The sequence below is a fragment of the Erithacus rubecula genome, assembly GCF_903797595.1.
Source record: "Erithacus rubecula genome assembly, chromosome: Z".
NCBI classification, from domain to species: domain Eukaryota; kingdom Metazoa; phylum Chordata; class Aves; order Passeriformes; family Muscicapidae; genus Erithacus; species Erithacus rubecula.
The window spans coordinates 25,816,931-25,844,247 of NC_136661.1; the positions used below are offsets into that span (position 1 = coordinate 25,816,931).

General features: G+C 41.2%; 1 protein-coding gene across 10 annotated transcripts in view; it reads right to left on the reverse strand.

Moving 5' to 3' along the window:
• Positions 1–27,317, reverse strand: part of CELF4 (CUGBP Elav-like family member 4) — a 690,435-nt gene that overhangs the window by 11,552 nt on the left and 651,566 nt on the right. For all 10 annotated transcript variants that reach the window (XM_079329933.1, XM_079329925.1, XM_079329932.1 and 7 more), the window contains one exon: positions 11,020–11,186. In XM_079329933.1, coding sequence (XP_079186059.1) covers positions 11,059–11,186 — 128 coding nt within the window. In that variant the 3' untranslated portion in view covers positions 11,020–11,058. The remainder of the gene's footprint in view (positions 1–11,019; positions 11,187–27,317) is intronic.

Sequence of the window (27,317 nt, forward strand, 5' to 3'; positions counted from 1 at the left end):
AGGTGTTCAGCCTCTTGCCAAAGGGCACATTGAGAAGATGAATCTCAGAAAAAATCTGAACCCACCAGCCCCTTGCTGCTTGTGTGCAAGTCCAGGCACTTTCTTCCTCTGAATCAGAACTCCAGGAAGCCAGGTATTGGCTCCTCCTTCCCCTTGGGAATACAGGAGACAGATTAAAGAGTAGGGGGAAAAAGTTATTTCACAGTTAGTCTGCCCTGAACAAGAAAAGGTTCCTGACACCAACAAACTAATCAACGCTGAAAGCTCATGAGGTCAAGCTTTCCCTTCTCCTCCATTATTCTTTTGATTTTTTTCTAACTGGCTGGGACTCGATAGCTCTGGCAAGTCTATAAATATAAAATCCTTTCTTGCCTTCCCCTAGAGCACACCAAGGACCATTTGAATACCCGTAGGGACAAGTTAAAACTAAACAAAACCAAAGCAACTCACAAGAAACAGGTTGTCCAGCCAATCTTCAAATGCTGACCGTTCTGTAAGTCAGTCCCAAGAAGCTTGTCTCTGCTCAGCAGGAATTGGGAAAGGCAGCTCTCCCTCTTAAGAGCACTCCCTCTGGATTCAGTGTTTTGTGTGGAGACTTGTGGCCAGGAATGTTAATGCCAGAGGCTGGGCTGGCTGAGCTGGAACAGGGTGAGAGCTGGGCCTGAAGGAGGCAGCCCCAGACCCTCAGGGCTCAGCTCTGGATTGTTGGGCTGCCTCCAGCACCTCAGTGTCTGTGCTGCCAGTGCACAGCTGGAGGAGCTTCCCTGACCTGACCACCAAGAAGAACCCAACCTTTGTATAGTCTGAAAAGTGGGAAACATTTGCCAGAAAGAAACACTGGTCCCTACCCTATAGAGTACAAAATGCTCCTGAAGTCAAGTGAGAAGTGTTTATACACCGTATTGGTATGGAGGGGAAATAGCAGAGGAATGGGAAGATTTATGGCTTCTGCTGCATTGGAAATACCCAAAGTTCCTGTCCCAAAGCACTGCCCATGTTCTCATTGCAGCACAGGTAACTTTATTCAGCAGTCTTTTCATGGCAAAGGAAAGGCTGCTCCCTCCATCTTTCCTGTGCTTGGGCTCTTTGCTGAGATCTGTGTTCCTTCAGAGCACTGTCTCATAGAAAAGGAGGAAAGAAAAATGCCACATTCCCTACCAAGGGCTGACAAACAGGAATCATAGCTGCAGCATGAGCTTCTCTGATGGATTCTGCCTCAGCAAAATGAAATTAAGATTTCAGCAAACAAGCTCCAATTCCATGGTACCAGTAGAACAAATGACATCTGATAATTGCTAACTCCTTTTGCTTATTCTTTGCTCTGTTCACCCCATCAGTCTCTCCAGATTATATTTTCAGCTGAGTTTAATGAACGCCATTTATTAAACTAACACCAGGGTTCTGCTTTGGCCTCAGACAGATGTGCCTGCTAATATGAATCATTTTGTTCAATTGGATTATTCTGATGGAGAGCGGATCCCTGCCACTCTGAGGAGCACAAACAAATGGGGAACAGCTCGCCTCCAGTTGTGACCAGCCGCTCCCTTCATTAGGAGGCAGCTCCAGGCTCTGCAGGCAGCTTGGCAGGATGGTGTCCCTACTGCTCCCATCAGCCAGCACTTCTGCTCCTTCCCATTTCCCTCTTGTGTGCAGGGAGAGCCAGATCTCAGTGTGGCCCCGAGCCTGGCTGGTCAGGGGGACATGAACATCACTTCCCCCATCGTCCCAGCTGTATGGGAACAGGATTCACCTCCTCCTTTGTCACGATGAATGTTCTTATCTGAATGCAATCCAAACATCCCTAACTGTGTATCCTTCCCCTCCCAGTATGGCATATCTGACCTCCTTTACATTGACACCTGAGAAAATGCAGACTGCTTATTTGCTATTGATCCTTCTTTACTCTGATCTTCTCCAATTATTTGGGCAAAGGGACAGGGATGATATGCTTTTAAAGGCTTGTATTAATCAGAAAAAAAGAAGGAGATAAAACCCATCTGAAATCTCCCAGACAGAAATTCCTTCAGTCTATCGTTTGGGATTTTAGTGTTGAAAATTTTGGGTCAATCTCTGTAATACATTGTGTGCAGGCACCAGACATCCATCTATCTGTCTATCTCAACACAAATCCTGCCTTCTGTGAACCATAAAACTCCTAGCAGAGTGACATTACCACTTCTCACATTGACAGGACGCACTGAGCACACAGAACTTGGGGAAAAAATTACAGAGGCTATTTGAAAGATTAGGAGAGAAAAAGCAGAAGATTTCTGCTCCCTGAGTGTAAGTGGCCAAATCCCACAGCAAACCTTTAGCTGGCACAAATCATCATCACTCCTTTAAAGCCTACTTGCTTTCCCCAGAAAGGCCCAGCACTTCTCCAGATACCTGTGAACCTCAGGACAACTCATTTATTCTAGAGCATTTCTGAAGAAAGAAATTATTTGCATTTTGATCCTAAGCGGTATCCTGGGGTTACTTCCAGGAATTCCTGGTGAGTACCAGACTTCAGGATGTCAGGAAGAGGGTCTGTGCTGAAAGAGAAAAGACCCCAGAGATAACCATGGTGCCAGTCTTCTTGCCTTTCCTAATTACTAACAGCACGTTAGCATGCTCCTCAACAAAGCCATCAAAGGACATTAATTCCTCCATTCAGGTTTAAGTGTAGGAATACTTCTCCAGGTGTGAGCTATTCCTTTTCTAGGATCTGTACACCTTTCCCTAAATTGCATTACAGTGGTCTTATGGCTAATGGGAACAAGGCCTGTAGGAATTCCTGTGGGGATTTTGTGCCAAAAGGTTTGTATGGTCTGAACTAAACAATGCCCTTATAACCTGAGCAGAAGACAGGAACCCCCCAAATAAAGCCCTTTCTGAAAGCCCCAAATCTCTTAAAACTGACATGTAGGAGCCCAGTTTCCTACAGCTGGCATTGGGCTGCCTGCCTGGTTTCCTTTCCCAGTGTCCAATCTGCCATGATGGAGAAATATGTCCCATGCAAGAAGAATGCACGGAGGAAAATAAAGAGCATGGAAAGCATTCACTTGTCATACATCACAGCAAATGGGATGCAACCTCTGCCCATGAGTGGAGATGCTTCAAGAGAAAAATGGAGAATCTTATCCAGCAAAGACAAATTTTTACTGACTGCACAGCCTATGTATTTAATGGCCCAGTTGTTTCCAACTCCTTAGAAATCAAGGCAGTGAAAACTTATTTTCTTTTGGAACAACCTGCTTCTAAGGGTCTACCATGACAACTGTGGTCTACAGCACATCCCAATCAGCCAAAAGATATATTTGGCATCAAGGACTGGGCATGATAGAGCCAGAAATTTCAAAGGTAGGCATCTTGTCACTGTGAGGATTTTAGAGTGTTATTGCTGTGCATAGAACAGATGCTTCAGGCAGCCCAGCTGCTGGATCTGCTTTACACAGGAAAAAGGGATATGTGAAGAGCTGGGGAGGGAGGATGTATCCTACAATAAATGGGAGAAATCTGCTTTCTAAAGAGGATTACTTGAGTGTGGAGCTGCAGCTTTCCATGGGTACAAGATATTTTCTTCTGTTTGCAAGTCATTATCCTAAAAAAGCATTTTTAAAATGAGCCATGGTGATACTTGGAGGTGGGCATGATCATTCCCTAATGTCTCTACTCTAAGAAGACCAGAGCAGCCAGAATGGTGACATTGCATCTCCCTCTAGAATTGCAAATAATTGAAACATCTCTGCTAGGAGAACATTTGGAGTTAAATAAGTGGGCCTGAATCCTTGGCTGCCATAAATCAGTGTCACTTCACTGGCTTCAGAGGAGCTGGTGATTGACGCTGCCAGAGAATTTAGCCTGATCATGGCTGTGGTTAGTACTTTTCCAGACACAGCACTGAGTTTTCATTTACTCTGCTGCTTACTTGGGAAATGACTTGACTGCTGTTCTCCTTTCCCCTCCAGCTCTGCCTTCTACCCAATATTTCAAAAAGGTTGGATGAAGCTCAGCTAAGTGGAAAAATGAACCGTTTGAAATAAAAACTCTCTTTTTTTTTCCCCTAACTGCAGTCACAGGGCAGGATGAAAGACACCTGAGAAGCAAGGTTTGTACTGTAAACCTTCAATTCTCTGCTACAGCTGAATCAAACACTTCAGAGACCAGAGTTTTGATATTCACTTGTATCTGGCCAAAGTTACCGTACCTATGAATTATTCAAATATGCAATTATTGCATTTGATATATCACTGGGTATAACCGTGGGAACGAGAAACAGTGTTCTAGTGCAGCTGATTGTATATGCCTTCCAAACCATAAGGACATCAATTTAAGGTGCTCACATTGATGGAGTACTCTGCAACCCCTTATTAAGATTCTTGCCAACTCCTGTAGCAGTTTTCCCCTGCAGAGTAAATTTCATGGAGTTTTTTAGTCTCCCTTTTCTTTATCTCTACAGTGTAAGTGCCAAACACTACCCCATAGAGCTTCAATTCATGGTTCTGCAGTAGCTTTCAAAGGTCAGTGAGAAAAAGATCAGATCATTTTCAGCTTACTGATCAATGCTGCACAAGTGACCTGAGTCCTGTGAATCACATGTTGGGGTTGACTCATAACTCTGATTTCATTGTGAATTTCCAGTTTTCCTGGAAGATGGTTTTAACCTTTATCCTAGACCTAGAGGGCTGTTCCCTGCCTTTGGCCAATATTGTTCCTATTGTCTCTACCAGGACAAAAACCCATGCTTATGGTGCTGATGTGTGTATTAACTGAACACACCAAAGACAGCTCTATCTGCCTTCAAATATGGGACCATCTGAGAAGAACATCTCTGAAGTTCTAGACCTTTCTATGATCTCTCCCTGAGCAGCATCTGCCAATTGATAAAGTGCCTGTTTCCTGTTTGCTCACTAGTGAATACTGGTCTCTCTAGTGCCCCAGAATCAATGGATTTTGTTGACTTGTAACTTGTTTAGAGGTACTGTAAGAAAAAGACTGTGCTTGTTTTCTAGGACTCATCCTGTGTTTTCACAATCCTCTTTCACTGTGGGTCTTTGCCTTCTCTTATTCATTTTGTACATATTTTATTTAACAGAGGACTCATTCTCTCAGTGTTTGCTGCTGCTGTTGCTTGAACAAAAAATTTGGCTGTGGATGTGTCCTGTGTTTTTCCATCTCTTTGGCTCTCATTTCAAATCACTGCTGTTTCAAACGCCTACTCTTTTCCTTTTCTTGTATTTTCCATATTTTCTTCAAGTTGCAGTCCCTCATGTAGTGGCCCAGCAAATGCTGAACAAACCTGGTAAAAATTCCTTCAAAGACTGCTGTTTTCAGGTTACTGCAGCTGCCCATTAGTTGATGCAATTGAAGCTTACACTGAGCTCAGAAAGGCTCTAAAATCTGACTTACTCAGGTAATTTGTGTGACATTGTGCATGTGACCTCCCACACTAACCTTGATCAAGTGGCTGAATATGAAATTACCACCCTCCAGTCAACCCTGGAGCTTTTTGGGTTTTACTGTTGGAAGCCTCTGGAGAGGGCACCACCATAACAAACTTCTGGTCTTTTCACAGTATTGTATATATGAGGAAAAATTCAGAAGGCTCTTTGCTGGCTGAGTCTTTGTCAAAAGTTCTCACAATTCTCCAGAAGTTCAATTCAGAGCACCAAGAGTATCACAGCAAGATGAGAAGTGAGAGCCCGCTTTAATATCTAATATTTAATTTGGAAGTATTTACATGATCTAACATTTAAAATAAAAATGGGGACTTGGGTTTTAATGAAGAATTCCTGCTCCAAAGTGAGGGAATGTGTTGTGGTATTACCTTGTGCTGCTCTATCACTCCCATGACAAACAGCACGGATCTGTTAGTGACCTACATGGACTCATTTAGATGCAAACACAGCAATACTCCCAAAAAGCTGCCCTGCTTTGAGGAAGAACAAGTTCCAAATATTGCTGAATGGAATTCAGTCTCAGAGCAGTAATTACTGATTGTAATTTTGGAGTAAATGCAGTAATTAATTATTGTCGTTTTCCATCAGTGCATTATATTGTGTGCCAATCTTAGAATAAAATAATTAGCAAATGGGATTTTGCATGCTCTGGTATCGAAGCTGTGGTTTGTAGAACAGACATGAGAATTTTGCCATAATAAAGTTATCAGTAGTTTAAATGGACAGACAAGTTAAAAATGATCAGGCAGAAAAATAAAGGGTTTCCTTGTCAGTCTTGCAAACACCTTCAGGAGTCCAGTTTTAGCCTCCCCCACTAAAATTCACTTCCATTCTCTCAGTACAAGCACAACAGCACAAAGTTTGGGTTGCAAACACAGTTGAGGGATGCTTAATTTAATCACAGGTGTCAGTGGAAATGAAAAACAAAAGTAATCCAAAGAACAGAAAAAAATATTGGCTGAGGTGATGTTTTTCCAGTACCTGAACAGACTTTTCAAAATTAAGCTGTGCTGATTTTTTTTCTGTCTTTATTCACTCATATTAAAGCTTGTGCTGGAGTACTGTTTTGATGCAATTATACTAGTGCAAATTTCCATAATGTAAGCAAGTCCTAAACGATCTAAGTGATGACTAAAAGAGGGAAACAACAATAATCTGTGCAGGTGGAAGAGGGGCTGGTTAGCATGATTGTAGGAGGCATAACTATAAGAAATGGGATTTTATCTTGAAAAAGGATATTTGGAATGAATCTCAAGATGAATAGCCTAATAGAGAACAGTGAGATCAATGCAGCTGCAGAATAGCCTCTCACTAGAGGTAATAGAAAGCTATCTGGGAGGCATAAGCAACAAAAATTTCAGTAAAAAATACACTTTCAGTAGACTTTGCATTGAAGCCATCTGAAGTGACAGTTGAAGACAGAAATTTTTCACTCATGTGTTTTTGTTTATGGCTATTTGGAATGTTGCTTTTTTTTTCTTTTTCTTTTTTTTTTTAAGTTTTCTTTTTGTATTTTTGACAGTATAATCTTACTTTAAAATCAAGTTTGCATTGCTTTTATTTTTTTGCTCTTATTAGGAAACAAAGAGAGAAAAATAGAGTTTTCCAGTTTGGTAAAGTATACACTCCTGTTAAAAAAAAAGAAAAAAGAAAAAAAAAAGAAAAAAAAAAAAAGAAAAAAAAGACATTTCCTCAGAGTGAAAATACCACCTATTCTAGACAGCTGCAAAAACATGTATTTCACACATTTTACAATGATCTAGACATCAGTCCATGGTCAAGAAGCAGTGAAGGAGGTCCTGAAACTATTTTTTTTTGGCCTATATTATTTCCACTGATGCTCTGTAGAAGCAGATTGTCTGGGCAGTGCATTCATTTAATGTTTTTGCTACTCTAGAGCAAAGCTTAAAAAAATATTGCTTTTTTCTAATTTTATTTTTTTTTTTTTTTAAGTTTTCTGTTTCCCTTTTGCCTCACTCAGTTTGTCTCACTCAGTTTCATGCCAGTGCTCTGGGTTACTCTCACCCAAATGTCTCTGCATCTTTAGCTTTAAATAAAACTTTCAGCAGCACTGTGTGTCTGAGGTGGGGAGCATCCCTTTGCCAGTGACCAGTGACTGCAGTGAAGCCACAGAAGGGGAGTGCACAGGATTTTCAGGCTGTTTTGTGCTGTGTCTTCTGTTGCTCTGTCACTGGCTTCTCCTGGGCTGCTCTGTGTTCTGCCCTGAGCTCTGGGAGGGTTGGGAGCTCTGCATTTTCTAAACAATGCTGTCCTACCATTCCTGCCTGTCCCAGCAGCCCTCCAGCAGCCCATCACATCATTCCTCCCATTTTTTTTCTTTTTTCTTTTTTTTTTTCCTACTACCACCTCTTTAATAATTAATAAAAAAAAGAAAGAGAACAGGTGCAGCCATTTTGCCATCTAAATTCTTCAGGGCTTTGCTTGCTGCAGCTTTGGACCTATCTGCCACATCACAGAGACCCTTTCAGTGTTTGACAGCACGTTTGGAGCACTTGCACAGAAAACAAAGGACTTCAAATCACTCTGGCCTAGATTGCTTGTGTCCCCAAAAAGGAGATTTATAAGTCTTTTAAGAAACCTGTGCAGCCAGAATTAAAATTTAGTGAAGTTCTTTCTTTCTTTCTCAGTTAGGAAAAAACACTCTGGTGGATTATATCAAACAGTGTGCTGCTTTTTTGTTGTTGTTGTCGTTGGCAACTTCTTAGTTTTTGAAAGCAATTCAATAGCAAAAAAAGCCCTTCCTTGGAAAAATCCCAATTAAAAAGTTTCTTGAGCATCCTCTTGGAGCACATGAGTAATTACTCTGGTGTCAATATGGTTATACACATGCTTCAAATTGGAATTAAAGACCCTGAAGAGCTGCTTCCAAAGTTAAGATAGATAAAAACACAGTGGAGTTATTATCTTTCTATCAGTTAAAGGAAGTTGCAAATGAAGCCAACAGTGGGGGCACAGTGATCCTGTGCTGCCCTGTCTCTGAGCCAGGCTTATTCCTGAGGGCTGAGCCTCTGCTGATAATGCTGTCCAGCCCTGGAGGGAAGCTGACCTGTGGCTTTCCTGGCTGAGAATCCTGCCTGCTGTGGAGTGCTGGAATCAGTGTTCCCAAGCACTGGGAGCAGAACAAAGACCTGGTTCAAGCCCATCTGACCTTCTGGGCATCCCTGCTGGCACCAGGTGTCCTCTCCAGGCTATGGCAGTGTGGTTCTCCCTGTGCTAACCCAAATCCTCCCCTGGGGAATGTTCCTGCAGTGTCCTCCTGGGACCACACACACTAGGGCCTTCTTTCTGTCATGTGGAAAAACACATGTATAAAACTTTTTTTTTTTTTCCCCCCTGGAGAACTCCTTTCTGCTAAAAGTCAGGCTGCTGCAACAGGCTCAACAAGGTGTGCAAGAGAACAGGGACCCCTGAGATATATTTTGATAGGGTCTCTAAACAAGGTTCTCTAAGCCAAGGGTGGAAGTGATCTGGTGGTAAAAGCTGAGTAAAAAAAAAAGCTAAGTAAAACACAGGAAAGCCAAAGGACTCCCTATATAGAGACAACACTGCAAGACTGTTCTGCTTAGTAAAAGCATTAAAGAAAGGAGGAAAATGCTCTAAGAGAGAAATATAGAATCATATTGCCATTTTACCTCCTGATTCCTTTTTATATGATTTAATGGGGGGAGAAACAAAATACCCAAGCAACAAATCTTAGTCTAGTGACTAATCTCTTTGTGGGAAACAAGCTGAGACCTCAGAGCACTTCATGGTGAAGCACAATAATAAAAACCACCGTAGACCTGTACTGGTGAATCTTGAACAACACAGAGAGCCACAGCCCTGCCCCTTGTACCACCATGAGAAACAAGCATATCCTCAGTGAGCTGTGCTGAGACATAAACCTGGTGCCTGCCTAGGCAGACCTTGGTGTCCCTTGGTGCCTGTGCAGGTGTCACAGAAAGCCTCCCTGACAAAGGCAGTCCCTGCTTAGACACAATGGCAAGCATGCACCCCCCGCTCTCCCCAGCAAAGCCTGCAGAAAAAAAGCCAGTGTGATGAAGCAAAAAGCATTTGGATATGGCAACATGTTTTGGTTTCAAGCTTCCAAGAGGCCTTTTCATAAGCAAGGAAAAGAAAAGAGGTTTTTGAAGGGGGAAAATGACATTGACAGTTGTCTTCATATAGTCACATATAAAGGAGGTTCTAAAATATGGTGGCTGTTTCCTGCTCATGCAACTAGAATGTTTATTGAAAGGTTTCTTTATCTCCTTTATGCTGTCTTCAGTGCAGCACCTCTTTCAAAGACATTCTGATCCCATTCCTGAATTCTCACTGGAAAGGATACTGCTCTGAAGACTAGAAAAATATATATTTTTAAAGATATTTGGGACCCCAGTGAAAAATTAAAACAATCTGTTTTTCTTTGGAAAAGTTGAACATAGGTATTTCCTGCCTGTTTTAGATGAATCAAAAGAGGCCTGAATAAAAATCACAGAATGTTAGACATTACAGCTAAAATGACATAGAAAGGTCACCTAACCAATCTCTTTATTACTAATTCAGGAGTACAAATTGCTTAGGGCCTCCCTAGGTGTTGAGTTGATTGGGGAATCTCTGATGTGGAACAGTTTTAACAATAGGGAGACTTCCTGTCTCTGTAAACAAACACATAGGGTTTATATTTCTATTTCTCAAAGAATTGCCTAATAAAAGAGCCAGCCAGTGGTGGAAAATATTTCCATTTTTGGAAACATCTTCATTTTTGTTATTGGTGATACATTGGGATTCCAATGAAACAAGCTGTTGTTTCTGATATTTTTGGTGTTGTTACATGTATTAGAAGTTCCCTTGGAACATCCAGCTGGCTTCTTTCCAGAAATACATGGCACATGAGTCTCAAAACAAGACACCAGCTCCTTACTCCAGCTAAGCTTCCTTGGTTTTGGTTGGGCTTTATCTACACACAGGAGTTTAAAACAACTGACCAAGAAGTGAATGTGGACCCTTCTGTTAATTTCTTGTGTTTGTGAAGGAATAAATCAGGGGTTATTTGGTTGTCAGGGAGACATATTTACATTAAGTTATTATGCTGAGATGGAATTGGATACAGACTGTACCGCATGAAGAATGAAGAATGCTTTGAAACGTTTGCAACACAGAGCTATTGAGACAGACACTGTCCCAGTCCAGTCACCTGGGATTAAACTGCAGCCCAGTCCCACCTCTCAACTGCAGATTTTCTTCAAGCGCCAGAAACACTCTCTTTCACTGACCAAGGTGAATCAGGGCATTTGCTGACTCTCCTCTAGTGACCAGAAACACTTTCTAGAGATGCAGGATGCCCCTGGGATGAGGAAGTTGTCTTATCCCTTGATAAGCATCCTTTCACCTCTTTTTCTAGAGACACACACACAAACAGCTCCTGGTTTATGCGTGGGTGAGTGTCTGAGCAGAGTGGCTCTAGCCAGAGTCAAAAAGGCAGAAGATAGAAAGTCACAGAGCTGAATCTCCTGGAGGGTCTACAACACAGAGAGACGCTACAGGTGCAGCTGACACCCCTTCCCCATGCAGTTACCTGTGCTAGTGCTTTGTATCCAGTGGTTCCCACAACCCTTCAGTAGGGACGATTAGCATCCTTTGGCCTCTTCAGCTGCACCTTCAGCCTCTTCATGCCAATCTGGAATCCATTCATGGCCTGGATAGCAGCTTGGGCACTGGCAGGATTGTCAAAACTCACAAAACCTGTCAAAACATGAGGTAAGGCAGGGGACTTAATGAGCTGAAGGGTGCCAAGGCACGTACATGCAACGACCACTGAGAATGAACATGGGGAAAGGGTGAGGGTGCTGAGAAGGGGGAAGTGAGCAGGTAGGAGGGTGGGCAGGTGGGCAGGAGAGTGAGGAGAGGATGGTTGCCAATGTGGGACAAAGGATAGGAGGGGTTGTTACAGATCAGTGACCCAGGACACACTGCCTGGTCTGAGTGCCAGTCTGAACACTAGACTAGGTGGAGCACAGGGATCCAAATGTTGGTGCCACAAGATTTGGGTCACCTTTGAGCTGGGAGTCAGCAGCTGTAATGCATGGTCTCAAGGCACTCTGTCTTCCTCTATCTCCCTCCATTGTGACTGGGGTAAACCTCTAGACCTTCCTTAACTTGCCAGCATAACCTTTTCTTTGCCTTCCAATACCAACGATGAGGGGAACCCCACACATCTACTGCTACTTCCTTATTATGGCAATATAAGTAAAATGTGAATTTAATAAATTCTTAATTATAGTATTAATCAGCATGAATGGTTTGATTGTTGGCCAGCCAAGAAATATAAAGAATTTTAATCACTGGCAATTTCTGCAAACTCTATGTTACTCTGCAGTTAAGTGATGAACACTAGTGCTTTCCTAACATGGTTTCCCTATGGAATTTCATACTGTGCCAGAAAACCTCACAATCAACCATGGAGCACATCCAGCACTGGTAACAACTATAGTGACTGAATATTGTATCTACAAGTCACCTAAGACATTCTTTGTCTCAATTTGCTCTCTAACAGTCTGATGAAATAATAGGGGTCAACCACACAGGATGCAATGCATTCAGTTTTGGGGAGAGCTTTTGGTGGCTTTTTTTTTTTAATATTTATTTTTTTAAAAATTATATTAGATCCAACAAAAAGGCCTCATTTTCCCAAACCATGTATGGCTATAGCTGGAGTGACCATGGGTCTGAGGCATTAGTGAAGCAGGGGGCCCTCACACTGTACAAGCATTGCCTCTGCCACTTTTGCCAGAAAGGTCCCTGTGTACCAGCAGCATTTCTGACTACAAACCTTGGGTGAGACTAGCCTGGACCAGCCTGCTCTGCAGACAAAGCCATCTGTTTATCCACCCCTGCAAGGCTCTGGCAGCACAAATCAATCCTAGAAGCCTGGTGCTGCTCAACAGACAGGCTGAAATGAAGAGATGGTTTTTGCAAGCCCCTCAAAAAGCCAATGCTGAGCGCTTGCTGCCAGGTATACACCTGCTCCTGACAGCAGCACCAGGCCTGGCTGACAGCCTTGGGCTGTGCTGTGGGTTCATGCAGCAGCCCCCCCTCCCTGGTCCAGTTCCTCCTCAGAAGCCAGGCTCACAGGTGACACAGGGTCACTTGAGTCTGAAAAAGACACAGAGCTGTGCATGCAAAGGCACCTTCTCACTCCTGCATTAAACTGTGCTCCCTGACCTTGGCTAATAATGTAACTTCATGGCAGGTCATGAAACCTGTGGTCTCAGTCTCTCCATGTGAGACAACAGGTTTACTGACTATGGCACATGGGGCTTAGAAAAGGGAGGCCCATGGAATAAATAGGGAACATTCTTTGTCCTCCCCTCTCAAAGCCAAAGCTCCAAGAAAACTGGCTGTCCACACAGTTTTCCTTCCAGCCCCTTGGATGAGGAGGGACCAACACTGCAGCTCTGAAGATGAACAGACAAAAAGTACTCTCAAGCCCCACAGCAATCATCAATTTCTAGAGAAAAACTGGCGAGCTATAGTGAGTAATGAGCTGTGGTTTTATTCAATAGCAATGGATCTCCTCTTGCCATCACTTTTTGGGCAGTAAGTGCCTGGTGATGTTACCAGTTTACATTTCACTACTTGAATAATCTGTCCACAAAATCCTACGATTCACTTTCAGCAAAGGAATAAACTAAACACTTCCTGGTTTCACCCAAGTACAGTCAGACTTAAAATACTTCTAGAAACTCCCTTGGGGATGCCTTACTTGAGCTTCAGCCTAAAATATGTTGTCTATATACCTCATAACCTTGAATACAGTATGTAGTGAAACCCATTTCTTTTTAAAAATCACATCTGCTTTGCTGATATTCCTGGCCAACACACATCAGTTACATCTAAAACAGTAGAATAAAGTGTTCCAGGGAAGTTCAGAGAAACTGGAACCTAATAATCTGTAGTGCTGAGGTTTTTTGACTTGTGTTTAACATAAAACAATTCCTGGACAAAGTCTGAGTTGCAGCACAGAAGACAGGCTGTGTTCAGTGCTTAACTTGGATGTGTCCATGATGTTCTGGAAAGTGAGAAAATGAAATAATTTGGGTGTAGGCCATTTTGTGCCAGCTGTCCCCAGTGCTAGGGAGAAGTGCCAGGTATGTTTACTTTACTGATATACACACAGCAATCCAATATCAAAGCTGAGTTGGCTGCAGCTGGATGGTTGCTTAGCTCACATCTTTAGAGAACATACCTTGCCTGGGAACTTTGATTTCTACTCTTGCAACAAGTCCTTTTGGGATATTCCTCCTACTGACCAGATGTGCACATCTAGATTGTGACTGCACATTCACCCATTTGTGAGCACAACACCTTAGGACCCCACAGGAACCAGGGGAGCTCCAGCCAATGCAGCCAGTGGAGTGTAGGGCAGGGTTTCTCCTTTTATCAGGACACCCTTAGCTGTGCTCAGATGAATCACTGGTCAGGGAGCAGTGCTGGCTTGAAACAAGAAACTTCCATTACAGGATCCTGGTTCCATAGTTAGGAGTGACATCTCAAGGTAAAGTGTTAACTGTCTAGTGCCTGGGTGAGTCTCTCTCCAAACTGATGTTAATTTCTGAATCAAACCCCTCCAGAAATGCTGCCCACTATAACAGAAGATTACTGTTTCTCTACTTTTGCCAAGACCAGACCTTCAAGGGATGATGAGCCATTTTGCTGGGTTGTTAATATAGTTGTACCTCTGCAAGAACCTTGCTGTGAGATAAGCTCACAAAACTATACCAGTTTTTATCATCACTTTGCTTTTGAGATGGAATTCTAAGCCCATTTCCTCATTCTGTATGAAGCTGTAAATAATACAGCATTTTAACAAATGGGACTAATAAGAGAGATCAGAAGTGCATTTGCTCACTATATTTCATTTAGACCAGATAATGAAGCTGGGAGTTGTACTCTGATTCTGGTTGCCTACAGATTTGGACCAATTTTTTTCTCCTCAGCTGTTCTGGTATTCACTGATGCAATATAAAAATCTCCTCTGTCTGGATGCTGAGGGTAGAGGAACTGGGATTCAAAAGCTGGGGAGGGAAACTGGCAAATGCCAATAACTGATCTTATTCTTTGTGATCATATTCTGGGGACAGAGCAGCTAATACTCCAGCTTAGCTTCCATGTTTTAGTTTTCAGGGGCCTTGATATACTCAGAAGTTTCAGGTGCATTCAAGTCTCCCTCTTTCCTGCTATTTATGTGTAGCTGTGTTTCATATTGTTGAAGGTATTTGGATGAACTGCAAAGAGAAGAAAAGCTATGGCTTATCCTGAGATTTGAGACTTTACAGTGGATAAGGGATAGGCAGATAGGACCAACAACAGCATATTCCTTTCTCTTCTCAGGTCAAATACCTACTGGCAGATTTGACTTTTTTTTGTTGTTACATGCAGTATTGGCAGTTAACCATCTTTGCTTCTCCTCATCTGTGTCAGCAGGATTCACTGTACTATGACTCGAACATGTACTACTAGGAACAGAATGTATGTACTGGAAAAATAACTTAAATACTCAGTTCCTAAATGGCTTTAGTATTTGAGCCCATGGGCTCAAAACATGATGGCAGTATTGCAATTTCTGTCTCTGTTTTGAACACCACCCCTGCATTGTCATCTACACGCTTGAAGGACAAAAGAGAAAGGGAGAGGTTAAAAAGCTTGAAGCTCTTTCTGTGCATCAGTTAATTAATAATCAGAGAAATATATGTTCTGGTCTGAAGACAGTTGGTAGGAGGACAGCATTTTGTGATAAATCTACTTTATGGGGGGGATATTGGTGGGTTTTTTTTTTTTTTCTTTCCCCCCCCACCCCCTGCCCAGGGATTATGTAAAAACGCTGTTCTAATAAATGATTTATCAAAAGCAGCAGAGAATGGTGAAAGCTGCTAGGACAGCAACAGAGGGCATCTAATCTTTCTGATTCTGCACAGCATCTTCCAGGAAAGGCACCTTTGTTGGAGCTCACTACTTCTGGCCTGCACTTTTCCTACAGGATTATATTAACTATTCGTAGGCAGAAACTGGGGTACAATTCTGGAATGGCTTTATTTTCTCTCCCTTTCTTCCATAGAAAGTTTTCTCGTGGTGTGATGGGGAGAGTGGAGAACTTTGTGCCTTTCTCATTACATGATCAGCACAATCACCAGTGGCTTTATGTAACAGATATTTCCTAAGGGCTGTTTTTCTGTTTTAATCAGCCAGGATGATAAAGAAGGGAAATTGTGTCAGAGTACATCTAAATACTGTTTTGTAACTGTAAACTTTTTGTTTATGGTCTGTGTTTTCTCTGCATGTCCATGAATTAGTTTGTGCACTAACAGCAGTCCTGAATGAGCACAAAGTTATGTTTCTATGGAACCTTAATTGGTCCTTCTGAGTCTTCTGTTTTGCTTTGCATCCAGCAAGGAGAATTAGTGGTTAATGTGCAAAAAGAGCCTCTTGATGATCTGCTACCAGGTTGGAATAACCTGTTGTCTCTCTTGGGCAGGAGCTTTCCTCTGGGTGGAGCCCAGTGCGTGGTAACTATGCTGAACTTCCCTTAAATCAGGAGTCAAGACCATGAATGAGGTCCGGATGCAAGTTTTTAATCCAGACCCCTGAACTGGGGGCAGATGATCCTACAGCAGGTCCACTTGTGTAACTAGGTTGCCTTCAGGCAATGGGAAGGGAAAGAGGGATCTCAAATTAATATTAAACTTGTCTTAAAACTGAGAAGAATATTTTTATCTATGTTCCAGATACTCGCTGCCATCTCAGAGATATACTTTGCAAGAGTCTGCAACAGAAGCAAGTAGGAATTGCTGCTTATTAGCTATTTTTAGGCCAGACATTTTTTTACTAGTTCTGGCCATCAGAATATTTCTCTGACTGCCATGAAGGATCTTTCTTGGTACTTCTTATTCCTTCAGTTATGAAAGTCACTAGCTGAGGAGAGCATCTCTGAACTTTTTCATTTTGACATTCAACCTATATTCATTTTACTAGAGGGAAATGAGAGTAACTGAAGAGCAAGGATGTGCTGCTCAGCCTCTGGGAGAGATATAGGAGAAATGCCATGCACATGGCCTGGGCACCAGCAAAAGTGAAATCTGTGCCTCTTGCTTCCCTTGTGTCCAAAATGCTTCCACCCAGGCTGTAAGAAGGAAGCTTGGCCAGATGAGAGCCACAGAATCATGGAATATCCTGAGCTGGAAGGGACCCACAAGGATCACTGAGTGCAGCTCCTGGACAGCCCCAAGAGTCACATTCTTGTATTGTCTGAGAATACTCAAATGGAAGGACCTGAAGAGAGTACTGGCAATTTGGTTAGACCAGGCACCCTGCTCTCCCATCCTTTCTCCAAGAATTTGGAGGAATTAGGAACTAATTAAGGAATTAGTTATTGATACAACTGGTTATTGATATAACTGCCCCCTCAGCTCATGGGTTCTTTGCTTTTGTTACTGACCAGTGAAAGGTGAGATCTAGGAAGGTATTTTTTGCTGTGAAGGCAGCAATGAGGTGCTCACATCAAAGCAGTTTTCCTGTGGGAAGGATGGTGTTCAGTAGCTCCTGTCCTTCTCCCCCCATCAGGACCTGCCCACCTATTCCTCAGACCTTCCCTGATACCTCAGTCTATTTAATTCCTATGACTGCTCTGTTTCTTTTTCTCTGTGTTTATTAGTCTTATCAGAGAATGGAGGCTTTCCTTTAATTGCCTTGCAAGGTTTTTACCTTGCTGTGTTCTTTACACAATGTACTAGATGCTGCCTCGCAATTTTTTAGTGCTGTAAAGAATTTCAGGATACAATCTGTATGTAAGTAGCTCTATAATGTATGTGTGCATTGGAAGGTATTGTATTGTAAGGTGATTTATGAGTACTGGAATACTCAATAAAGGAGTGTGTCTGCAGAACAAGGGCATAGCACTTCAGCTGTTTTCCAGTATCTAAGAGGGTGGGATGACTTTTTGGATTATTTAACCTTCCACTGCTGTTAATCATGTCCAAGAAAGATCTGTCTATCCAGCTATCCATCCATCCATCCATCCATCCATCCATCCATCCATCCATCCATCCATCCATCCATCCATCCATCCATCCATCCATCCACCCATTTACTTTTTTAATGTATGCACAGTCAGTAACTAACAACATTGCTAAACAACTAGTATTAAATATTTCCCATCTGTGGGATGAGATATTTGGAAACTCAGAATATTCTAAGAATTGGCTCAGAAATCTGCTGAACCATTAATGTTCATTTTAGAAATGTATGAAATATTAGAAAACCTTCAAAATGTTCCAGGAAAATAAAAAATCTAATATTAATTTTTAAGGGTGTAAACTAGGTGACCCAATAAACTTAGTTAATCTTTCTTAAGTGTCAGAAAAATTACAAAAATTTTGTTATGAGATAATACGGCAAAGAATTTAAAGATACACTATTAGTACCAATCATCATGGTTTCATGGAACATAGCATCTATCAAATGAAACTGATTGCATGAAATTGCAAGTTCGGTGAATAAAGTAAGTTTTCATAAAGTGTATTAAAACTTTGCTGAAGTATTTCAGATAGCTCTTCTTTACAGAAAATGAAATCAGCCCAGAAATGACACCACCAAAAAATCTGTCAGTTGTGACAAACAAAATTGCAGAGATTTGTAGGCTCCTTCAGTGGTGTGCTGAAATCTCTGTGCTATTCAATTTCTCTAGCATTGCTTGGAAGACATTTGAAGTAATTACTGGTAAAATTGGCCAATCATACTAAAATGGTGAAATAATGACAGGAGTAAGTGACCTGGGTCACTGTGTAGGCTGGACACAGTTAAAGGATGTTCATTTTAATCCAATCAAATGCAAAATTAAGTATCTGCAGGAAAAAGCAAGTGGGTCACTCATAAAAAGAGGAAATCCTCATTAGAAAACAGTGCCTTTTAAGAAGAAGATGGGTGTCATAGTAACAGCCAAATATATGAGCACTCAGGACTGTGCTGAAATTCTCAAAGTCCTGAGACTTAGTTAGTATAGTTCTGGGATGAAGTTAACCTCTGCTGAATATCTGCTAGAAATAGCAAGTATGGCTCAGAAAGGATCCTTACTGTAATTCTGCATTTAGTCCTATTGACTGGTCTACAAAACAAATAAGTTTTAATACTTATTTAGAAGTAGAAGAGTAATTTAAAGTCTGAAAGAGTAATGAGAGTGGCCACAGTTTATTGAAGAGAAGGTTAAAAATATTTCAGGCCATAGTCTATAAATAATACCTACTAAAACATGGGGTTCCTTTAAAATAGGTGGGGGAAAAGAAGATTGCTGATTTCTTCTAGCTGGAAGCAGGCATTTATCAAATTTAAAATGAAAATAAGACACCAAGTCTGCATATTTTAAATGGTGAAAGTAATTAACTACTTTGTAAAACATCTTGTTTAGCAATAGTGGTGGAGCACCTATCACATGAAACCTTGATTAAGAGGTTTTCTAAAAGGCATGCTATGACTCAAACAGAAGGTTTTAACCTGTCACATGAGCTGAAGCACCTGGCATATGTTATTTCAGACTTCAGTCCAAAGGATAAGAACAGTCTCTTCTGATACTGCATATCTGCCTGTGTATTGTTCATTTTGCATTTCAGATATTTAGAGAATCAGTTCTTGCCTACTAATCTGGGATGGATTGAGGTAAGAGTCATGATACAGGTGACAATTGATGTTAATGCCTTATAATAAATGGCCCCAAAGTGTGGGCTGCAGACCACTGAGAGGGCTGACTGGTACTCGTTCTTCATCTTGCTTCCAGCTGAGAGAAACTGAACAGATGGGAAGGGGAGATTAAATGAAGAGTGAAAGTAGATGGCATGATTAACTTTCTGTAAAGGTCAGAACACCCATAGCAGAAGGTAGCTTGAAATACACAACTATCTTCCTTATGTTGCCTTCCTGTCTTCCTGTGCACGAAACTACCTCTCCACATTGCAACAGTGTGAGCTGGAGTGTGCAGAGAGGTTGGTCCTTGTTTTTGTGCATTGAATGTTGGACGATCTCCAGATGGAGAAATATCCAGGATATAGAAGAAGCAATGTCTTCTCTGAAAGCAGAGTGCAATAGATGATGACCCTGAATATGGTTGTTAAGACCTAGAAGGATTACTCCACCTAAGAGTCTTCTCTTTCATAATCTTTATGGTGTTTGATTGTTTTTCATAGGAAAATTGTCATCATGACTCATGTTGACTCAAAGCACAAGGGTAAGACTCTAGATTAGACTAGAATTTTGACAATTTAAACTGCAGCATGGTCAGATCTAATCTGAGGGTTCAAACTCAAACAGGGGAAATCTAGATTATATATATGAAAGAAATTCTTTACTGTGAGAGGGATGAGACTCTGGCACAGGTTGCCTAGAGAAGCTGTGGATGTCACATCCCTGGAAGTGTTCAAGGCCAGGCAGGATGGGGCTGAGAGATACCTGGGGTAGTGGAAGGTGCCCCTACCCATGGCAGGGGACTGGAATGAGATGATCTTTAAGGTCCCTTCCAACCCAAACAATTCTGTGATTCTGTGATCCGAGGTTTTGGCTCATATATACATCCAGACACATGACCAGGACTAGCTTTTTCTAAAAAGATAATAGGGTGTAAAAATTTCATATAGAAAACTACAACAGATCTCTCATCATACAAGTGGAGTAAAGATTAAAATTATCTTTTTCCTGTAAACAGAGGTTTTCTAAATGATGAGCAATTGCTTGTCTGATGGTATGGACAGTGGTTCTACCCATTCTAAGTAGGAGTTGAAGCCATCCAATGAATTGATGGGAGAAATGAAGGATTGAGGCTTCAGACACTTTTTGGAGAGCCCATGAATCAGATACTGGACCACTATACATACATGTCTGCTGTGGGCAAAAAGCACTGTGGTTCTTCTGAAAGAAACATAATGCTCCAGCCCAGGTGATGATGATCAACTTCCTCACAAGGAACAAGGAGCCAGTGATGAATCACCCATAGATGAGTAAATAGATTTTCTCCTCTTTTTGAACGATGAGTAGGACTGAAGCTATTTCCTAAATACTCTCAGAAATGGATGGAATTCTTCTTGACTTGTTTTCTGAGCCTTCCTTGAAAACATCTGATGCCATCATGTGCCAGTTAAGGTTTATGGGGGAAAGCATGTGGCTGAAAAAAGCAGGTGAACTTTTAAGGATATATGTTCTCCAATGAGAAACAGGAAATAAAGGATGAGTATAATGCAGGTTTTACAAAGTTCTAAGCAGATGCTGATGCTCAGTTAAGGAAGCATTGAGATTGTTACTGAATCAAAATGAAGGCTATTTTTACATTTGTTTTGTTGAAGTTTCCAATATAAACTAGATGGAAATAATAATGGAAGCTCCCACCAGCCATGTCACAATCCATTTCTCATCTAAATCTAATTTCTTTGCTCCCTGATTCTCTCTTGGATCCTGTTTCATTTGTGACTTTTTGATAAAGAAGCCATGTATGAAAAAGGCAACTGCTGAAATCACCAGTCATCCTTCTTGGTCTATAAGAGACATAAAAAGACACCTTCTTTTTGAAAATATTTCATAGTAGGCAAAGTAAGGAAATTTCTTCCTGGAAATATCAAGAAAAAGAATGAAAAACCAAAAACCAAAACACCCCAAAACCTCAGGAAATCCTGTCAGGAAGGTGAGCTGTGAACTGTACCAGTCACTGTTTTTTAGCAGCTCTCTCATGTGCCAGGAAGCCTCTGAAATACATTTATTTTTGGTGCAGCAATGCACAGGACAATCTCATTTTGCTCTTGCTGACCATTACTTAGAGGGACAACTGCCCACCCCTTCCCTGCTGGCTGCTGAACACCTGGTCCCTCATTATGGGCAGCTGGGGAAACCCAACAGAGACAGAAAAGCCTGAACCTTCTCCTGAGCAGCAATCTGAAAGTTTCTGTTCAGAAGCCAGAAGTGGTGATTAACATGTTTTGGCCATGACTTTCAGAGGAGTATTTTGCTTTCTATGGAGGCGACTGTGTGAAAAATAGCTAACCAAACTAAAAGTGAGCTCAGCAGGAAAACAAACCTCCTCATATGCAGTGAGTCATTGGGAAAGGAAAGGAAAAGAGAAAATCTGTCAATAGCTGAACCAGAATGTTATGAACTGGCACTGGCCTATGCTGGGTAGCAAGAGGAGAAGGTAAAAGGTTGTACACATTTTAACTGGAAGTTAACATCTCCAGATTCAATCTGCTATTACATTTGTGGTACTTTCACTGTCATTTTAAGACCTCCATGTTTTCAAACACCCCCAAAGGACAAGAAAATAATTGTCTGCTTCTTTATTAAAAGAAGGAACAAAAAAAACCCCAAACCAAACAATGGGAAAGAAAAACCATCATAATATAGAAGAGATGCTGATAGATTCCTGTGGACCTGCCAGAAGAATGTTCACCATTGCTGGCCTTCAAAGGCCTGAATCTTGGTGATCTCAGTGAAGAACAGTCTGCAGTTCCTCAGAGGAGTTCCATTCAGCCTGTGGGACCTGAATCATAGCACAGATTTACTAAATGATGAACTGGTTCTGGCTCTGGGGCCTCTGCCCAATGACCCATCTGAGCTCTTGATTCACCCTTGGGTAGAAGACTGGAAAATATTGTTTTTTAATTACTAAAATAAGAGGAGTAATAATATATCTTGAAAACCATGTTTTGAAAATGCCTTTGAACAAAAAAATTTAAGACCTGAGAAAGGGCATTATGTGTATTGATGGTTTGTAGAGGGATCTTAATTTGAAGAGGTGGACTAAAAATATGAACCACCCTTAAAAATAAAAAAATGTGTCTTTTGCATCAAATTAAAAAATCCGATAGCAAAAATTCTCTCACTAGAATAAAAAAGAAAAAAACAACCTAGCAAAACAATAATACTTCTGAAACCTGTTCAGCCATGTCAGAAGATGCACAAAGACCTGGGAAAAGGCTTTATGATTTCTGAAGACCCTTCTAGAGAGGGATTTAAAGGATCTGTAGAGATCTATCTTTAGAAGAATCATTTAATTTCACTATTAAATGGTCAAGATATAATCAGATTTTTAGGTCATGTTGTCCAAAAGGAAGAAAATCTGTTTCCTGTCAGAGTTTATTGAGCATCTGGATGATGCTCTTAACCACATGAATTAGTTTTTGGTAGCTCTGGGAGGAGCAGGGGTTTGGACTCTGTGATCTTTATGGGTCCCTTGCAGCTGGAGATGATTCACAGAGGTGCATGGTGAGAGAACAAGAGACAGGGACAAAATTGAAACAGCAGAGGTTCAGACTGAACACAAGGAAAAGCTCTTCACCTTGAAGGCAAACAAGCATTGGAACAAATTGCTAAAATTCAAACAGTTGCTCAGCAATTTCCATTGTTTTCAGTAACTTGTGTCTGCAAGCTTTTATATTTGTTATTGAATAAATGTGTGTGTAGTACATGTATAATGTAAATGCTTATGTATATCCTATATAATATATATATAATGTAAATATTTATATATGTGTGGTATGACAGATCAACATTGGGGACAGCAGAGCTGATGCCAAAATGTTTTTGGGGATTTGAAATAGATGAAACCAGAAATGGTTAAGAATGATGCATCTGTGTTTTTGGGGATCTGCAAGTTGTTACCCTGATGACAGCTTTGGAATACATCAATATATACTATTTGAAGATGCTAATCTTATCTAGGGATTTTTTTGATTTAGGTTTATTTACTTGAAAAGGGAAGATACCTCACACACAACCATAAATTGAAACTATAAGGTTGCAAAATGAAGTACTTATTTAGAAATGCAAGAAATTATGTTACCTATAAAATTTTAATTCTGTATTGCTTTCTATATGCATAAAGGCATTGCTTCTAACCACACATTTCTGTACTTTTCTCTTTCATGGCATCCTTGTTTTAATTACTGTTGAGAATGAATAACATAACAGGGCAAGGAAAATGGCAATGTATCAGACTTGCTATTGTAAGTGTTGGAATTTAGACACTAAATAAGGCAGGGAAAGGATGGTTTTGTAGTTGCACAACCAGATGTTGCCTTGGAAAACTGGAATTTATCCCTATTTCTGCCATGACATCCCAGTTATGCTAAGTATATCATATGTCATAGAATTCATTGTAAGACCTCTAGGCTGTTTTTTTTTACTATTAAATAAAATAGAGCAGGTTCTGAGTGCCAGTGGTACACCATGGCTTGAATCTATGTCATTAAACTCTCTGACCTCTCAAAAGTGGGTGTACTGTCCCTTGTCATTGCTGAGTCATGCCCAAGCCAGGCTGAGCTGTGGCTTAATTGTCATGGCCCACCCAAACTGAGATAATGGCACACAAATGTTAAAAATATATGTAAAATTGTGGCAGAGAGTTTTTTTGTTTTTTGGGGGTTTTTTTTGGTTTTTTTTTTTCAGTGTGTAAAGCCTCTTTAGTTTTCAGTGAGGATGAAGATTTACTGGGTTTTCCTCATCTCTTGGTGCAGGACCTGAGATTTCACTGGCAGAAAGGCTGCTGCCAATACTTGCATCTCAGGCAGACAAAACCATAGATGCTCTACATTATGCTAAATTCTTTGACAAAGCAGGTAAACAGTCTGATCAGGCTTGTGGCAACTCAGATTATGAATCCAAGATCAATAAATTGTTTTGGGTACTCCTCTGCCTCATCACCCCCTTGGTGAAATGAGGACACCATAACACCAGCAGAATGCTATTGCTTAGCTCTGTGAACCTCTGAAATGCTCTGCAGGGAAAGGTCTTAGCAAAACAGATGAGGAAATAAAAATAAATTCATATTCATGACAGGGTTTGATTATTGTGTAAAAGGAAGGCTTGGGGCCAAGCATGAAGATGTGAGGATCTGCTGAAGAGCTGCTCAGTAGCTAACTAGACAACAGACTTCAAGATGGTGAAGAGCAGACCTGTGCAGTGGATGAGACGGGACGGGTGGATATAAAGAAGCTGAAGATAGGTATGTGGGGGATGGATGGCAGCATGGACTGCTAGAGACTCATCCATTCTGCAGCTTGAATTTTCCTTGCATCAGAGATGCTGGGAGAACAAAAAATAAACCCAGATGCCATGGGTAGACAAAATGCTCTAGCAGGTCTGCAGTCCCACAAGAGTAGGATGAGTCAGGTCTGCACTCTGCAAATACATCAGTGAGTTCAGAAATAGGCCTGCCCATTGGAGGGGTCATATTCTGATTTCTGAACAGAAACTTCTGACTGGAATGAAAGTAGCACAAAAACTCCTCCTCTGGTATTAACTCTTAATCCTGGTTATTTCTATTAGTCAAATAGTGACCATTTCCCTTTGGAAGATCACTAAAGGAGTAGCCACAATGACCCTGCAGTAATGAGTTCCTCCATATAATTACCCCAAGAAAGAACATTTGAAATGATGGTGTAAGTGTGCATGTGAGTAGGCATGTAGACACATATCTATAACTTAAAAAAAAAAAAAATTCTGGGTTGAATTTATCACTTGTGGGGAGAGATAGATAGAATAGTGATAGACACATGGACAACCAGATAAATAGAAGGTAGATTCTGCTAACATATTCTTGTCTAATAAATTGTTGAGCTACAAAAGAAAGCAGAAGTCCCTGTGTACAATGTATAGATTTTCTTTAATGTGAGTTATTGGGAAAAGACAGAGCTGTCCCTTTAACTGGAGGGCTGCAAACAGCTGTTCCTTATGCATACATGCTTGCTTGGTTTGAAAGTTTTGGTAAGTCAGTGCATAACTGACAGTTAGATTTATCTCCCCAATAAGCAATCAACATTATAATAAAGGAAAAATGCTTTCAGTGCACCTTTGAGAGTGCATCAGAAATTAATCTAAACATCAAATTAATTATAGTTTGTAAATGAATAGTGGCTCACAGCCCTAATACTTCTCCCGTTCCTCCTCCTCCCCCTAAAGCCTCCCCCAACCAAATGCAATGGCTGGAGGTGCTGTACAGTGAGTTTGATGAACAGCTCTTTCTCTTTCTTACTCACACAACTATTTCCTTATCAGCTGGAAAAGTTCCATCCTCACTCTGCAGACCTGAAATCTCAGGGCCTGGCTGCTTTGGAATATGCTAGCAAATATTAAACTTCTTTGTCACCTTCCCTTTCTCTCTGAGAGCTCAAAGCACCTCTCTGGGGGTGTCCTCCTCCCCTTGGATTATATTTCAGCTGAACTGGACACACCTTGTGAATCCCTCCTTGGCTCTCAGGCTGTGCCAGGTCCTTCAGAGTGGAGAGGAGCACAAAAAAACAGTGCTCATCTTAACTGAAACATACCAGGGGTCAGACATGCCTAATATACCTGGAAAATCAGTTCTGTCTCAACTCTGGCACTCAAACTAGTGGCTTCTTCCATTGCTTTTTGAGCTTTGATCTGTAGGCTGTAGCCCTATGGGAATGGCAAACAGATTTTGCAGAGCCCTGAAGTAAAATGTATTGTCACTAGACCATGTAAAATAAAGAACAGAGCCCAATTCTAAGGGCTACAGGGAGAAAGGATCAGGTAAAAACTTTCCTTAGGAAATTTGAAATCAGGTTAATAGTAAAAAGAAAAAAAAAAATCAAACTTAATCATAGTGCTGATAACAGCAACAAACGTGCCTCAAGTTCTTTCTAATAATACATCTATTTGCTGAGAATTTCTGTTTAACTAAAGAAGAATCAGAAAAAAAAACCCCAAAAACCTTTCATCTGATAAATGCCTCTCCTCATCCCCAAATCATAAAGACTTGTGCAAAGGAGCCAGTGTACTGATTCAGGAAGGGGAACCCAAGCCCCACAGCTAGGCTGACCTGTGATCACCCATACGGGCTATGAACATGCAACTGGAGCTTCTTTCCTTTACAATACCTTACCTCTGCACCTGCTCACTTCTCTGGATGGACCCAAGGAGAGTTGCCCTTTTTTAAAATCTATTTTTTTAATAAATGAGTAACTGCCATATTTGGCAGGGCATATTGGAGGCACATTGTCAGCAGGTGCTGAACAATATTTTCCTAATGTACCTCAGGGTCCCTTGTTCCACTCCTATGTCTTGTGGAGTGCTGCCAATGCACTTTAGACCTAATATGCAATGCCCCTGGTCCCAGGGCCCTGTAAGCTTTGCCAGTGTCCTATTCTCTTGACACATCTTTCTTCTTTCTATTTCAGCCTCCAGATTGAAACTCTGTAGATCATCATGACCTGCTTGCTGCCTTGCATCTCCCACTCCACCTTTTCTGCCACCACACTGCAGCATTTAACTGCCACAGCATGTTTTTAATAACAAGATACAAGCTCTACCCATCCCTCAGCCCTTCTCTTGAGCTTCACCCCCTCCTGTGTTCAGTTCTCATTCCTCACTGCTTTTCTCACTTCTAATCTCTCTCTTTTGTCTCCTCAGTTTCTTTTTATAAGCTAGGAGGAGTTTAGTATGGAATGGAATTATTTAACAGCAAACTTAATTAACTATTATGACCCTCATCAAGTGACGTTATTTTCTCCATTTTGGCATATTCATAGAAGACTGGATGTTTTTCCAAATGAGGTGGCCCATTAGCAACCTTCAAATGCACTCCCTGCAGGAATCTGGAATGAAACTCAGTGTTCATGTTATACTAGGAGTCAAACAAGGTATTTCCTTTAGGACATATTGACCTGTGGTCATAAGAAGCCCCTGCAGTTTGTAGGCTAGAATGCTCCTTGTTTTGTTTAATGTGGGGCATTTCAAAAAGGGGTAGGGCATTTTGCCAGTGTGAAAGTGTATCTAGAATGTGCAGAAAAGGAGAAAAACTTGTGGTTGCTTACACCTGGGGTGTGAGAGCAT